The 17,756-nt window shown below is 35.7% G+C and overlaps 1 protein-coding gene across 1 annotated transcript; it reads right to left on the bottom strand.

Annotated features, from left to right (window-relative positions):
* Window positions 1-1,263: 1,263 nt before the first annotated feature.
* LOC120283352 (auxin response factor 12-like) lies at window positions 1,264-13,781 on the bottom strand. The gene is made up of 15 exons (XM_039290011.1): window positions 13,448-13,781; window positions 13,252-13,367; window positions 13,054-13,152; window positions 12,901-12,957; window positions 12,654-12,809; window positions 12,465-12,549; window positions 9,274-9,364; window positions 9,020-9,184; window positions 8,814-8,936; window positions 8,502-8,577; window positions 6,942-7,089; window positions 3,875-4,866; window positions 3,608-3,798; window positions 2,475-2,595; window positions 1,264-1,567 (listed from the first exon to the last, which is right to left on the bottom strand). The coding sequence occupies exons 1-14, from the start codon at window positions 13,494-13,496 to the stop codon at window positions 2,505-2,507; spliced, it is 2,439 nt and encodes an 812-aa protein (XP_039145945.1). The 5' UTR covers window positions 13,497-13,781; the 3' UTR covers window positions 1,264-1,567; window positions 2,475-2,504.
* Between the last annotated feature and the right edge of the window lie 3,975 nt (window positions 13,782-17,756).

The following is a 17,756-nucleotide window of genomic DNA, read 5'->3' on the forward strand; positions in this document are numbered from 1 at the left end:
CCTCCTTCCACATGTCGCGCATTGACAGACCCCCTCCGTATCTCGCTCCCTGTCCTGGTTTCGGTACCTGACCACCCCCACGCCCCCGGCGGCGATGTTGGACCACCAACCACGGATCGTACAGGTTGCCAGCTTCCGGTTAGCTATCCATCTTGGAAGCTCTACTGGCGTCCTCACCGATGTCCAGATGCCTAGTTTGTTGGCCATGGAACTGATCGACGACTATCGCTCCCTCACCTGCCTCTCCACTCGCTGGCTCCCCAAGACCAAGGGGGCAAGAACCTTCACCATGTCCAACCAATCCACATTTAAAACAGAACACAGGCAAACATTCATAGAAGACAGGCATCATACAACCGTTGTCGTCGTCCCCAATCCAAAAACCCCGTTTTAAGGGCTTAGATAAGTCGATTTCGACACAGATCCTTGTGAACTCGATTCGGGGTAGCTTTTCCGTATGATCGACCATATCAACACTCTAACACTTGATATAAAAGAAGCTATTTGGCATATTAACTATTGTGAAGCTACTATGCTCTCTCCAGATGTCCGAAAAAGTGAGCTTCAATTGATCAAGCGGTAGAACCTCCCCAAGAAATTTGCCGTAGCGCAAAGTTCTCATGCATGCCCTCATGTGTTCCAGGGCACACGTAGTTGAAATTCATTGTCCATGGCACGGTTCAATGAAGGGCCTTCGTTTGGCGAAGAATTCTCTCCACCCTTCCCTACATTTGCCCATGATCTACCCACCACTATAGGGTTCGAAGGAGCCCTCACTAGCCATGGCTAAGGGAAAAAGGAGCAGGGTTTTTTTTTAGAACATGAGCAAAAGCTAAAACCACACGACCTAACTTAGAAACTGAATTGACTAAAAAACAAAACAAAACAAAAGGAAAAAAAAATTAAAAAACAAGTCATGCTTTTTCAACTGCATTCTCAATCCAACTGGGAAGAAAGGCGCAGGTTAGAAGAAAGGAGAAACAAGAGTGATGCCCTCGGGAGGATGAGTTAGAGACTTTGGGCAAATTAATCCTCCATGACATATAAAGAACGCATTTTTAGCAGCAAGTACCATGCAAGCATTATCCGAAGTGATTGGGCGTAAGGAAAAGAAGAGAGAACATAACAGCGCATACCCAATTCCAACATCCTAATCTTGCAATCAAGCTGCTTTGAGGAGCATAATTTCTCACTAACTACGCTGATGATAATTTTGATTCAACAGATGAATGAAACACAATCAAGCAGACATGACCATGATAGTGGGTCTACAATGCAAAATAATCATAATAACTTAAGTATTAAGGTCCTAACAGCCATACATATTTGATAGGTGCTTCACTAACTGAGAGCACTTAGCATCGAGTCCAACAGTTAATTTAGACGCAAATCCTGCAGATAGTCAGATAACATTCAAAACAAAGTAACAACTGACAAAAGTTATTTTACTTCTCATGAGTGTCTAAGTGAATTTGCAGATTCAACTGCTGAGATTCACCGGTAAAAACTGATACGATGGTCATCACCATGGGGGCATTCTTGGCATTCTTGAGGTCACAAGGTAAGTCTACAAAAAAACAATACAAGTCATATAGACAAAATAGTAAAACTTATATTAAAATCCAACTAGGACTACACATTCTGATAATGAGAACCACTATGAGTACTTAAAAAATCCATGAATCTCATATTTTGTCTGTTAATAAAGGTACCCCATTTAATGAATAGTTTTCCTTCAAAATAACAAGCAAACCTCCACAGATGCTTCATCAATTCAAAGAAGTAGGTAAATGTGTTCAAATGGAGGTGGATCCAGCAGTAAAAAGGTCAGGTCAGATTTTACATACAAAAAGAGAGATAAAAACAAAGAAGGTATCAAACAGAGAAACTAAAATATAACTGACATTTCTATATCATAGGAAAGTTCAAAATAAGTTTGCTTTCAAAGCATATAGGAGGGCACAGGTGACTTAAATCAACTTGCATGGTTTGCTTAAATGAGTACATCTGTCAGCTTGGCTTAAAATATAAAATATAAAACTATTTTTATATGAGTTTTCAGAAATTGTTCCTTCTTCCATCTCTTCCTGATTATCTTACAAAAGAAATGAGTCATTCCCCTGATGCTCTCTGGATGAGCACAAACTACAAATATTCTTTCTATCAACATTATTCCACAGAGGACAATCACATCTCCATTATACATAGCAATTGAAGAATATTGATGTGATCTTAGATAGGTAAAACAGTTTTTTCAGTTAAATTTAAAGAAAAAGATCACTTCAATAAAGCAAGGATCACTAACATTCTTTACCTAAAGTCAAGATTTTCTAGTGAACTATAAGCTTCTATCTTAGCACAGGTAACAAATCACCATCTCACCAAAAAACAAAAGTCAAAAGTAACTAGTCTACTTTTAGCATTACAACCATGAGGTGAATAGAGAAACAAGCATACATGTTCCTACAACTTACCTTTTTCCAGCCTTTTTGGTTTCAAACTCATCAACAGAAAGATTTTACTCCCTGCTTCCCCATTTTTAGCACATCCTCGGGGGAAAGTATCTTAATACACCACACATTGTTCAGGAATGCCCTGCATTTGGCAAATCAGGTGGACAAGAATTTCTGTGAGCAGGCAACTTAAGTTCCAAGAGAATTGATATAGGAAAAAACAACTGAAACACAAGAAATACTGGATCTATCATACAAACAGATATATAAACAGACAAAAATCTTCACAATCCTAGCACAGAAGATGGAATAATAAGATGTGATCAAGTGACTAATCTCCATGATCGCAGCCACATCAATCTTAACTTCTACTATCAATTGTTAGATGTTTTCCTAAAGCATGGTACAAGATATTTCCAATTTCATTAAAATGTTGAGGACAGTAACTCCCCCAGTTAGACTGCAATCAAGAATCGAAGTGCAAAAGTCAAGCTACAAGGCATTCCAATTTTTTAAGAGCTCAAGCAGATAAACAAAAATAAAATTATCAAATTTGTCGATTACAAAAACAGCCATTTTGAGATATGAAAACTACGTGAATTGTCAACATCAAAAATTACATAAATGGAATGTGATGTAAGCATGCAAAACAGACTTATCAAGAATTCATAGCGCCTCTGGTTGTGCTCATGTTAGAGATCTTGTTTACAATATATTACTCTTACCAAATGTTGGAGAAAACATACTATTAACTAATTACTAAATTTTTGGGAAAAAATAAATAAATAAATAAACAACTTTTCCTATATTAGCTCATGCACAAAAAGGGAATTTGATTAACTGCAAAGAACAATTAAGTCAAGTTGCTCAAATCTAGTAACACAGACATGACCAACATGTCAAAAACTCTTAAAAGACTAGATATTGAATATGACTCCACGACATAAAGTTTTTGTCAGTTATAAGCTTGATAGAAGGTTAGACAATTGCTAAGCAATTTAGTTAGCATGGCAGCCAGCCAAAAAAGGAGGAAATCACACTTGAAACAACCTAGGCTAATTGATAGCTTCAGAAAGACTATGATAACCACAAATTATCTGAATAAATACAACTAATAAAGCAAATACACTCGTAGGGAATTGGAACTTTCTTACTCCCATGGGTCGTCGCCAAGGAGAAGAACATCATTCTCCCTGTCAACAAATACAAGCTGCCAGCCTGATCTTAGAGGGTCTTCCAATTCACCCTCAATACCAAACATCTGACCCAGCTCTTCACGAAGTTCTTCGTAATTGCTGAATCGGGTGATGTCCAGTGACCTCCCAACTGATCCTGATTTGTAAACCTGAGAAAATATATAGATACAATTATAACATGCCTTTGTTAAAAGTCGTTTAAGCAGATCTCATTGTGAGAATCACCTTCACAAATGTTTTGGTTTGCTGATCAGCCTCTCCAGTGTTTTGCAGCATACCAGATGACTCATCCAAGCAACCATATAGAGAATTCTGAACACAAGAAGCACTGTATGGCGCTGGAGAAACATCATCTACAGCATTAGCACTATTTAGACTAGGAACCGCATTGGAGAGGAGAGAGGATGAATCTATGCTAACACCAAATAAGGTGTGATTCTGTGAGTCTGCCGTACAATTTTCAGGTTCCACAGAACCATCTTTACCAGGAAATGGTGGTAGCAAGTTGGCACTGCCAAGGTGAGCGATATGAGATAGTGTGTACTTTGCATCCCATGGTTGCAGGCGTTGGTCACTCATCATGGGCTGACCAACTCTAGAAAAATTCAGAAGATTTGCACTTCCTTGAGTGGAAGCAGATTCTATCATATTCTGAAGAGATGTGGGTGCTAAATTAGTTGAGAAGTTAGCCAGTGTATCAGGAAATGTTATTTTCTGGCCCAATGAAGACAGCAAAGGTGCTTGCTGCTGCATCATGTGATTGTTGGCATTCTCAAATGATTCTGCATAACATTGCAGTGATGGAACCTGTGGGTTTTGTTGCCCATCAGATGGCACATGCAATTGCTGATGTGGAACATAATGAGACTGATTTTCTGGTATGCACTGTGCCTGAGAATTCACAATCTGCTGAGCCTGAGTTTGTGGAACAATATGCTGCTGCAAAAATTGGGTGCTTCTGCAGGCCTGCTGTGGAATTTGGAAAGGCTGCTGGAAGTTCAGATATTGCTCCTTCAGATAATTCCCTCCTTTCATATCCTGCAAGGCTGCAGCAGTCATTGCTTGGTACTGATCACGCTCATTTCCAAAAAGTACAGGGTCAAGCCTTGGTTGAACCCAAGAGGCCATGCCAAATGACTGAAAATTCAGAGACTGAAACCCTTGCTCTCCAGCATCGCTCCGCAGCCACATGTAAGCATTCTCATCATCTTTGTTGTCTGGTAATATCAGTTACAAAGATAGTGCTATGAGTATGCAAGGCTTTTTTGCATTAATAATACTGACATTTAACATCAATGATTAGGCACTAGGAGAAAAGATTCATATACTGGTCAAGTGTGGTATGTCTGCGTGCATGTCCAGAAGATAGGAATTTTGGAAAGCTATTTAGGGAATGGTAAAAGATGGAGCTAATGGTGATGGAGGCAGAGGACATGGCAAATATAGAAGTGGTGATGAAGGCAATGGAGGAGATTTAGGGAAATACAGTTGTAAATTACAATAATTTGATAAAATGGAAACATCAAATTGTTAAAGAAATCCTTCAGCAAAATCCCTTTGAAACGGTGAAGAACAACAATAACAGTTTTTTCCTGCGACTGATATTCCAAGAGGAAGGGTTCCTATCAAATAGTTAGAAGATAGCCTTTTGTAATGAAAAGGGTGAAGGATGTTAATAGCAGAAGTCCCATTTAAAACTTCAATGTCTTTCCTTCAATCATCTTTCATTATTATCATTTCATATCAGCTCACAGCTGATCAAATATTTGCACTTTGCCAAGACAACAAGTTATCAACAACATTATCCTCACAAGATCTGAATGTAGACAGATAGTGATGTATCATCACAAGCCTAAATTTCTGATACTAGGCAAAAGTTGACATCATAACAGTCTACACCACTACACTTATACTTAAGAGTATAATCTCCCATCTACTTGATTCATCCCCTAAATCATACTATATTATCCATCTTAAGAATGTGCATCCACCGAAGAAGACTGGTTCCCGTCCCATTTCAACAAGCTATATTTTGGTCACTTTGCCACAACAAAGATAATCTTGGATAATAATTATATGATTTTTCTCCACACTGTCCTCTTTGGATCAAGAAAGATGTGAAAACAGAACTAAAGTCATTTATACATTTACATGTCCCTTGGTTCAACCCACTAAACTAGCTCTAATAACCCTTTTCCAGGATCATCCTTCAACTCTCCCCCATGCTGTCCTCTTTGGATTGAGATAGATGTGAAAATATCAGTAAGTCATTTATCAATTAATATGTCCTTTGGTTCAATCCACTAAACTAGCTCTAATGACCCTTTTCCTGGATCATCTTTTAACTCCTCCCAACACAAACATCAGTGTCCTCAACTTTGGCCAGAGCTAATATTCTCAACATTTTTATAAGCAGTACGATCCATAAGGTGCCAATTTGACTATATTCAAGCATAGATAATAAGAATATATCACCACTTTCTCTTAAGGCACTGGTATCTTTTTGCTCACCACAGTCAATGAAAACCATATACCATTTTCAATAACAAATCAAGTTTGTAATTACCTATTCCGGTGGCCACACTAAATCTTATACACCTTAGCACAAGTGCTAATATATAGAGCTCACAATGGTGTTCAAATATATTAAAAAAACAATAGAAAACAAGCACCTCTATGATGCTAACTATCTCCATCAGAGATGAAAAATTCACTAAGATGTGAAAATTGTCGGACTATAGTGGTTGGCATGTGAGCTTAGCATCAATTGTAATAAAAATAATGACTTACAGAAGATATATATTCCAGAGTTTTGGTCAGAAAATTGTGATGACACATAATGACAGACAAACTAAAACTGAATGGTACTCAAAAAATACCTATTCCGGTGGCCACACTAAATCTTATACACCTTAGCACAAGTGCTAATATATAGAGCTCAAAATGGTGTTCAAATATGTTAAAAATACAATAGAAAACAAGCACCTCTATGATGCTAACTATCTCCATCAGAGATGAAAAATTCACTAAGATGTGAAAATTGTCGGACTATAGTGGTTGGCATGTGAGCTTAGCATCGATTGTAATAAAAATAATGACTTACAGAAGATATATATTCCAGAGTTTTGGTCAGAAAATTGTGATGACACATAATGACAGACAAAACTAAAACTGAACGGTACTCAAAAATTTAAAAAATAATTATTCAAATGAAAAACTCATCAATCAAATTCAAAGAAAAGTGGGCATAATTGGATAAAACCATAGAGGATTAGATTTATAGAAAATATACCCAAGTAAGAGGGAACTGCAGGATGCCATGGTCGCTTAAGCCTGAGAGGGAATAATGATGGATACATGGGAAATGTCGTCAAAGGCTCAATCTCCCACAATGAAACTCTAGGTTGCCTTTCCCCTGCTGTTGATTCATCCCAGCCAACCTGCAGTCATAGAAAGAAAATCTATTTCAAATTCGAAGCACATTCTCAAACATTCACATAGAATTGACTATATATTGGCATTTTATATTATGACTTGAAGCATCACAAAAAGTAATCTTGAAGAAAACGAACGAAATTCAAGCCTTGAGTGATCTTCCATATTAGAGACTAATTTAAAGCAAGGAGTCATGGAAATAAGAAATTATGGAGAAAAAAATTCTAAGTCCCTAAAAAGTAAGTAGCACTTAAGTGAATCTACTCCTGTCATTTATTTCTAGGCAAGCATGGAGTGGAAAGCAGCTTATCTTTGTTCATTTTAATTGTATTCAGTAAACTCATGCCCTGCAGGCACTGATGATTGCCTTCTGTATGCTCATTTCGTGGTATGCATTATTCAGGGTTATGTTCCAACTAATCCCAGATAACATTACCAAAAACTGCCTCAAAAAAGAACTTGGCCCTCAGTATATATGTGGCAGTACCATTTTCACTTTCCATTACTTTTTGACGGTTACAAGGAAATGTTGCTCCCCAAATAAGCAGAAAAGGAGATGCACTGATCACAGTCTGAATTATATGGCGACATGGACATCTTTAGTGAGATGTTTATAATGACTTACCAAAACAACTGGTATTTTTTTATTTCAAACATACTGAATGATCAAAAAGGTCTAGACCATGAGGTGGTGGGTTTGCTGTGTTATAGAAACATAGGAATTAGGTCCATAAGATCACAAATAACATGTCTGACTAAAAAACAACGGGCACATCTCGATCAAATTACAAGGTTTTAATAAGAACCTTGATTACATGATCCCAAATCAAAATCAGGATGGGGAATAAAGCATAACTAAAAAAACCTAATGTCTCATCGAAAGATGGACAAAGAATGACTAGTGAACACAGCTTTGTATCTAAATTATACACTATCTGAACCACCACAATATGGTTGCTAACACCAGGCAGGGATCAACCAACATGTAACTGTAGTAGGCTAGATCTACAAAAAAAAATGGGATGACTACACAAACAGAATCAACACTCAAAATCCCAAAACGTAAAAAGGGTTGAGTATAAAGTCAACATAGTATAAACAATTGTACTGAAGATTCAAACTATATCACTCATGTACAGATCCAAAATGATGGTAATCTATAATTCACATACTATAAAAAGAAAAAGAAGAAGGTAGGTAAGATTTTTCCAAAGGACAGTAGCTTCAAAAACCATGGCATAGGGTTTCTAAGCATAAACAATTTTTAATTGTTTAAGCTGAACTTCAATGATAAATAAAAATAAGCTCCTTCTAAAGGTTTTAAACCACAAGATAGAATTATAACAAACATATCAAAGTGCCATAATAGCATTTGGGAGATATAATATTTATCAAATTGTTTCCACAAGTGCTTTACCTTAACTGACCTCCAATGAGAATTTGGCCAACGAACAGGATCTAAATCACTTAAGCCTGTTATAGTCCCCATGTACCTAAATTAAACATAAATTTAATTCAAACTGCTGTCTTATTTAAAAGAAAACAAAGCTAATTAACAAAATATAATGTGATTGAACCAGTTAATCTATAAGCAGCCAAAAGAAAAATTACTGATACGCCTATGTTTTGTAAAAACAGTGGTATCCATATTTGAGGATCGTCAACAAACAAAGTAAGACAAACAAATAATTTCTCAGTCATGTATGATGGTCGGGCAATGAAAAATGACCTGCGCACACTCGACTCCTCGGTCTCAAAAAGCATACGGAAACGCATGCCAACTGATACACGAGTGTGAAAGACGGCCTTAACATACTTTGAAAGAGGAATCACAAACTCAGATGGGCTTGCCCTACAAATTTGAGTTTCAAGCAAAACATTAATGCTTTACACAGATAAACGTCTGGCATAGATAAACATGAATCTTATAACCACCTTGGATTATAAAAGATGGTGAACCGGCTATTTGTAGCAGCAGCATGAGCAGCTGCAGCTAGAAGTCCTATATGCATGCTATCACTTGATAGAACCGAAGAAGGCATCACAGTTTGAGGGCGGCTAGCACGTCTAATTCCCAGAAGAAGCTGATTCTTTTCATTCCTAACAATCAAAAAAGTATGTAATGTAAAACCATGCATGACAAAAGATTTAATTTAATACAACACATTCAACAGGAACTGGAGAATCACCAAATAAAAAGAACTGAATCACCAGCAACAAGTCTCTTAGCACTGACAAAGACACTCCACCCTGTGGTGAGAAGATGCCTTTTAGGCTGACCTGCAACAAGGACTTATTTTAAACTATAGTCTTCCATATTCCATGTGTGGAGAATAATAATCAGCAACAAAAGCAACATAGCATACAAATCTGTGAAGGTTGCATTAGAGAACAATACTTACACATTAATTCTGAAAACTTACAAAGTATAGTATCATGTAGCTCTCCATTTAACACAGATTTTAAATGCAAACAAGTTTTGAGAGGGAATAGAACTCTAGGAAATCCAACCACAGGTGGCATTCTTTGCATAGATCTTTACAATATTTAAATCCTTTGCAGCAAGCAGCATGTGTGTGTTTTGAGTTGAAGCTACAATGTATTATTAGATTCTCATTTGGTCACTCTTACAAGTTATCAAAGGAAAAGAAACGGAAATTCTTAACTGCCAGCTACCCTTTCAGATGAACATCATCATTCCAACAAGACTTTCACATGCATCCACTAGACATTCATTACCTAAAAGAATTAACCTCACAAATCAATATATATCACCCTTCAAATGGATTGTCATTAGCTGATAATAAATCATGTGACCCTCCTAGAGGCTTGCTACTTTAACCTACAAAGAAGCAAATATCAATCATGCCTTGAGAATCCTACTTAAAATGACATAATTGAGCCCACCTTCATAAGAATTTAACAACACATGACAAACCTTTTCCCTTGGAACTTAGATCATCTAATGAATTAACTTCAATAACACCATCCACAAGAAGGCTTTAAATCATTCTTAATCTTTTCAGGCACAACATCAAATAGATTATCAACTTGCATGTGTCATCAAAGGAATCTAGATTAACCCCTTTCCATCTGGATCCCCTTGTGTAGTATAAGATTTTGGCAAAAGTTTTCAGCATAAAACCATATCTAACTGAACTGGTTAAACCAATAAGCCTAACCTTTTTAGCTTTTATAATGGCATTCCCTGATGTTTTCTTGTTCATTTTGTTCCCCTTGCATGTGTCCAGCTTGTGCCTTGAACGTAATAAATGGACTGGTTCTCACTTCTTAACACCACCTCAGATTTTAGCAAGAGGATTTAACTAATTAATGAACCATTTTAAAACCTAAAAGGTGGCTATTTCTAGGGCTTCCTGCACCATTCCTTGTATGAAGCCAGGGTTATAGTATACCATACCATAGCATGCCTAACTGCTTTGTATTTGGTTGCTTCACAAGCCTTAAGCCATTACACTGCCATAGCAGGAATGATAAAAGTTAGCCAACACTCTTACAAACACACTTCTTAGAATCTTCTCCTATACGTGAACCATGTTATCCTTGTTCATAATAAATTTATTGCTTTATAGTCTAGGCACTGATCATTGTTTAGTACTCTTCTCGATTTCCTACTGCATGCACACTAAAGAGTTCAAAACTGGAATAGACAACATCGTCTTGGTTTTATCACAACCTCCTCAACATATTTTGCATTTTTCCAATATTAACCTGTGGTTTCTTCTGTATAAGTTGATTGTTAGGAACATATGATAAAAAAAAATTTTAAGTATGATGGCAGGCCAAATTATGTAGTCTGAAAAAAGCAGAAGTGAGTCAAGTGACTGTCATAGAGGCCATTGAGAGAAATCTAATATAAGAGAAACTTACAACTACCCGTTAGCTAATTCCAAGGCCCTGGATAATTAGCACCATTTACAATATTGTACATTTGCCCCCTTTATACTTAATTTATTGCTTTTCATCTTCCTTAATGATTGCTCAAAGATTTCATGTCAAAGATACTTTACACAACAATATGGAAAGCTTTGTTACGAGAACCAAGCATTATTTATTATTTTCTGCAAATCACCAAGTAAAGGTGGCAGAAGCAAACAAAATCATTCTAGAGTGGACATATTGCCTCATGGGTCTCATTTTCTGTTCCTATCAATAAAAAATTTACTAAATTACACATGCATTAAGGCAGCACACTATCAAGCTTTCCTGTATGCAAAGTTATCACAATGAAGATCTCTTGAGTTAAAATAGTTAATCGACACCTTGAGGAATATCACTCACATACTGAGAACCTATAAAAAAGACTACTTGTAAGTTAGTATCTCATCAAGTTTTAGAAAAACCAATCACACTTGGATTTGCACTAAACAGAAATATTCTGACACTACCTCTAGAACTCATTCTACAAGGAAACCCTATCCTTATTGGCTCAATGCATCATAGATAGAAACTTCATTAATTGATACAATTGCTTCGCTGATGAGACATCATCAGCCTTATAAGCTGGTGAAAACATCTGTCAGCACCTTATCATGGATGCAAGCATCAAACTCTACAAGCAGCCTATATACTTCAGTGCACTATTGCCAGTATCACCTTTCAGCTTCATGAAACTCTAGTGATCAAATGGATTCTTTGCTATTATTAATTATCTCAAAACATCAAAATGTTAGGTTTTAATGATCTATTATCTTCAAATACTCTGAATTTTCTCACTAACTCCTTTCTTGTGAATATTGCTCTCCAGAAGTCTTATGTTCTCCCATTGAGTCTTGCTAGTTTTTATGCTCCCTTATTCTGTAAGGATCATGCCACCTTATAGATGATAATAATTAGGACAGACAACAGATGACTGCAGAATCCAAGAATACCTTGATTCTTCCTCATTAATTCCCTCTATTCTGAATTCGCCTGTGTCTTAAGTTGACTTAGTTGAGCCTCATTTGTGTTTCTGTCTGGATTTTATTTCCAGACACTGATGTCAGTTCGCCATTAATGTGATGCCAATGACTAACTCCAGAACATGTTCAGCTTCCATTTTACTGTTTTAATTTAAAATCGTAAAGTTAACATTTTACTGTTTTAATATAAAATCATAATGTGAGCTTGCGGCAAGCATCTGGCTTCTGATTGAACTCCAACTTATGCCAACTCATGAAAGTAGAAAAGATACCACAACCGAAGGGAGAAATTAATACCACTTAAACCAAAATAAACTTGTTCCACAGATAACTGCTACTTCTTTCTCTTCAAACATGTGCTATACGATAGTTTTCAATTTGTACATGTCATTAATATAGACGTTGTACATATTTGTACACGTTATATTAATGTCTCAAGTTCATAATGAGATACTTACCTCGAAAGATATGCCTAAACTTCCATTCAACATCATGAAGGTCCCGAGCAATAAGCTCCTGCGCAGGAGGCGTCTGAGTGAAATCCTACAGACAAATAGAATGTGAAATCATTAGCCAAAAGCTATAATACCTCTAAGGTAAACCAACGAAGACTTAACCAATAACATATAAATTAATAATCGACAAACCAGTGGAGGAAACACTTTCTCAGCTGCACGACGGGGAACAGAAAACCCTCCGTGCGTACTAGTGTCACTTGCTGTCAGAGTCTTGCAGAAATAATTCATTGGCTGCTTGCTCGGAAGACCCATATCCACCGGAAGGTAACTATCCTTCTGCTCTTGCTGCACACAAAGCAAAACATTGCCATAACTTCTACCGAGCAACAGAATCATAAGCATCATAAACTTGCTGAATAAAAATCAAAACTTTTACAGGGCTCAGAGGCTGCAGAGTCATCTGAGCGTAGACTTCATCAGTCTCCACATCCGCCTGATAACACACAATCACAAGTCAACAGTCACACAATGCGCTCCCTATTAAAACATCCAATCAAAAGAAAGCAAAACAAGATCACCAATAACTGACATGCATAGTGACATTGTGGAGCTGGCAAATCAGCTGAGGAGGCAAGCTCGGATAGTTGGGAATGTGACCCTCAACCTCCTTGTTCGTCGAAGCAGCAACCTTTTTCACAATCCAACAAAATCCACTTCAAGCATTACCTTCAAAACCTCTCCAAATCTCAAACTAAGAGCACCAAAAACAAAGTTCCAGAGATCTCACCTGCTCACTATGACCCTGAGGGAAATACACAACCCGAGTGCCGACATTCGGCAAGCACACCAGAGGCCCAGCACAAGCATGCCAAAGCTCCGAATTCAAGCACCTCTTCTCCACCCCTGCAAATCAAAACCCCCCAAGATTACTCCATCCCCACCAAAAATAACACCCAAAAAGCAAGATTAAAGAGAAGCAACACCTTCTTGCGACTGCTGCTGGCCAGAACCAGCTGTAGAAGGCTTCATCATCAAATCAAAACTCCAGCATCAAGAATTCCAGCTAAAAAAACCCCCAAATCACCACCAAACAAAACAAAATCAAGCTCAAACTGAAGAGCATTCAGATCTCTCACATCCTCCTGTACTCCAAACCCAAGTCGACATCTCCCCGAGCTCTCTCAACCGAGCTCCAAGAAGCTCTCGTTCCGCGAGATCGCCATCACGGTATCTGAATCCCAACCCAAGAGATCCCCCACTCTTTTTTCCTCCTCTGTTTTTTAATTTTTTTTTCTAAATTTTAAAAAAGAAAAAATTTTTGATGATTTCCAGCCACAGAGAGCGTCCAAGCTAACCTTTATTCATAAATAAATTAATTAATAAAATAAATACTGAAAAATCTGGGCCGTTAGAGACTCTGATGAACGATCTGAACCGTTAATGGTGAGTTGCTGACGTGTGTAAGAGAGAGAGAGAGAGAGTCTGAAAGATCTTTTAATGGTCGTTGTCAGGGTAGTACGGTGCATGATGCTCTCAAAGACTCTCTGTATATAAAAATTTATATTAATATATATATTATTATTATATCTATAAAGATGGATGGATACAACTGGGTGGGTCCCAAGAGCTGGGATTTAAACTCGTTTCCCTTTGAGTTCAGGTATATGGCACGGAATCGTTTCCCAACGTTAACGTTCCGTTTTCTCTCATTTTGCATGGGTGTAACAGGCACGTGCCTGTACGTGCAAAGAAAGCAGACACGTCCCATGTCCCTGAAACACATAAATTTATTTATATTAATAAACTAGTATATATTAGTTTTTAGGATTTTATTATTACTATTATTATTATTATTATTATTATTATTGAGAGATTTTATAGTTAAATTTTAATTAAAAATTTCTCGATGAATTTTATTTTATTTAAAAAAATAAATATAATTATTGAAGTGATGAAAATGGTGAGAGTGGCTCCTCTAAATCCGGGGAGACAAAGACAATCAAATTTTTATATTCCTTTTTTTCTTTTTCGAGACTGTTTCATTCTTAATTAATCGATTTTATGTTTGATTAAATCATGTATTTTTTGAAATTTGTGAAAGATATAAAAATTAATTAAATATTTGTACAAAGTATGGCAGACATTTAGAAAGCTTTAGGTTGGAGAATAATACTATTTGAGGATAAGTGAATATTACTTACAACCGAACACCTTCTAAATTTTTGTTGACAAAAAAATAATTTAATTTTATAAATACACCCCCATTCTAAAATTTCAAGTCGTTTAATAATCTCACTTCTCACATAAGAATTAATGATAATGTTAAATTTTTAAAAATTTTAGAATAAAAATGAATTAAATTACTAAACTATTCTTTTCATGGAACCATATTTTTTTAAGACTATAAATATGTTTTTTTTTTATTTATATAATTTTAAAATTGAAGGATGGTAAAATTATATAAAAAATAAATAAATATTGAGTTGTTATTATAAAATGATACTATTTAAAAAAATCGAGGAAGTAAATATCTTTTAATAATTATTTTTAAAAAAAATTAATGAAAAAATATTATCACCAAAACATAATTTTAAAATATTTAATTCTAATTGATACTATATGCGTGAAATCAAATAAATGTTTTCATTCCATCTGATATATATGGAAAAATTCCACTAATCTCACACTTAATTTACACTTAATTAAATAAAATAGTGAATGTTTGAACTTACCCTAATTTTTCCTACCAAAGAAGGTGTCTTGGCTTATTAGTATTTGAGTCCCTTTGTACGTGGGTGAGGTCACATGTCATGTTATGACTTATCCCACTTTTTTTATGAATGTAGACAAGCTACACCTGAGGTGTGCGTAAGGAAGAAGTTAATAGCTCAATCCACATATGCCTTTCCCCTACTGTGTATGAGCTAAAGTATGAATTCGTTTTCACGACAATGACAGACTCGATACTAATAAACTAAAAATGTTGGTGTGGCTTATCCACTTTGTAAATATATATATATATATATATCATTTATTATTCAAAAAAAATATACTAAAATACTAATGTCCATTAAAAAAATAAAATAAGACTAATAGTTTGTTTGGATGGCTTGACTTCCATTTAAAAAATTAAAGGTTTGACTATCTTTTGAAACAATATTGAGAATTTAAGATACCTATCTATAGGGTGACTTGCCTGCATTCTAAGGAAAAAAAAATTGATGCTTATTTATTGTTTAAAAATCACCTCAATCTTTATTATTAAATTACCTGAATACTAATATTTAAATACTTAATTCTCAGATATAACTATTTTATCGTAATTACACCCGAAAATTATTTTTAAAAAATAAGCAAATAAAAAAAATAAATGCAAAAAAACTTAAATTCAAATGCTTTATTCGATTAAAAAACACAAATGCTCCATCCAACTAATTTATTTACACATTTACACCAGAATAGTGCACACTCTTATGAAATTTATTCAATTCAACAACTATAAATAAGCACCGATGTTATATTCCATTATTAAATTGCATATACCAATTGAAAGAAATCAAAGTGATAGGAATGGGGATGGAGGTAGAGCTGTCAAAACGAGCTGTGGCGGGCTGGCCCACGGCCCGCCAAAAACCCGCCATTTGGCAGGGCGGGCGGGCGGAAAAAAATGCCAACCCGACCCGACCCGCTTTTGGGTTATGGGTTGGGCAGGGCGCCCTGCCAAAAAAATCAAAAATAATTAATTTATTTTTATTTTTTTATAAATGTTATAATATATGAAACATTGAAACATTCATTATAAATTCATAAAAAAACTAAATTAAAAATTAAAACATGCAATAATTAACAAAATAAAAAACATCCATTATAATATTCAAAACCTAACAAAATCAACAATAATTACAAAATCTCTAAATAAAAACACTATTATAAATTTAAAATCAACAAAATTTTTTTTAAAAAAAAACAACAACAAACCACAAGATAAAACATCTATTACAATTATAACATTCATCCATTACAATCAACAAAAATTTAACAAAATTAACAAAGCACAAAATAAAAACATCCATTACAATCATAATATTCATCAAAATCAACAAGTTATTAAAATGTTTTGTTATCTTTCAGATGATTTCTCCCCTCAATCCCTTGCAGCTATGTATAATAATCTTTCAGCTTTGCATAGACAGAACAACACTAAATGGGCCCAAAGGGCTAGACTTATGTGGGTTCAAAATGGTGATATTAACTCCTCTTTCTTTTTTAATTCTGTTCGCTACCGCAATCACTACAATGCTATCACTAATATTGCAGATTTGAATGGTAATGTGTATACTGACATTCCGAGTATTAGTCGGAATCTTATGAATTTTTTCTCAGATCTTTGGAATGATCCAAAAAGTAGGCAAGTTCATGAGATTACAATGGAGCTTCCGGATGATCTTCCGAAGATCTCAGAGAATGAAGGTGAGGATCTTATCAAAGAAGTAACAAAAAAAGAAGTATTTGAGTCTTTGCAATCATTACCTGCTGGTAAGAGCCCTGGTCCAGACAGTTTCAACGTAGAGTTCTATCGTTTTTACTAGAATGAGATAGGTGATGCCATCTTCTCAGCAGTCAGGTTTTTTTTCAGTCACTCAATCATGCCTAATAATTGGGGTAAAACATTTATTTCTTTAATTCCTAAAAAACCTAATCCTAAGTTTGCTGCTGATTACCGTCCAATTTCCCTTTGCAATGTTTGCTACAAGATTATCTCTAAAATTCTTGCTAATCGTCTGAAATTGATCCTCCCTAATTTGATCGGTAAAGAACAGTGTGGTTTTGTGAATGGTAGATCTCCCTTTGATAACATCATAACTCTTCAAGAAGTGGCTCATTCTATTGATAATGAAGCTTCCCCCCCTAGGATGTTGATTAAGCTAGATATAGCCAAGGCTTATGACACGCTGAGTTGGTCTGCAATTCTTGCTACTATGTCCAAAATGGGGTTCCCTGGTAGATGGATTAGCTGGATTAAGACATGTATTTGTAATGTTTCTTATGCCTTGTTGATCAACAAAACTCATACTTCTTGGTTCACTGCTAGTAGGGGCATTAGACAAGGAGACCCTCTTTCCCCCTACTTATTTATTCTTGTTGCTCAAAACTTGACTACTATGCTCAATTATGCTCTGCAAATCAATGCCATTCCTGGCTTTAACTCCAACCTTCAAAGTAATTTCAACCATTTGATGTATGCGGATGATATTATTCTTGTCTCGAATGCTTCTAGAAAAGCTGCTAGGA

This window comes from Dioscorea cayenensis, chromosome 19 (assembly GCF_009730915.1).
Source record: "Dioscorea cayenensis subsp. rotundata cultivar TDr96_F1 chromosome 19, TDr96_F1_v2_PseudoChromosome.rev07_lg8_w22 25.fasta, whole genome shotgun sequence".
NCBI lineage: Eukaryota > Viridiplantae > Streptophyta > Magnoliopsida > Dioscoreales > Dioscoreaceae > Dioscorea > Dioscorea cayenensis.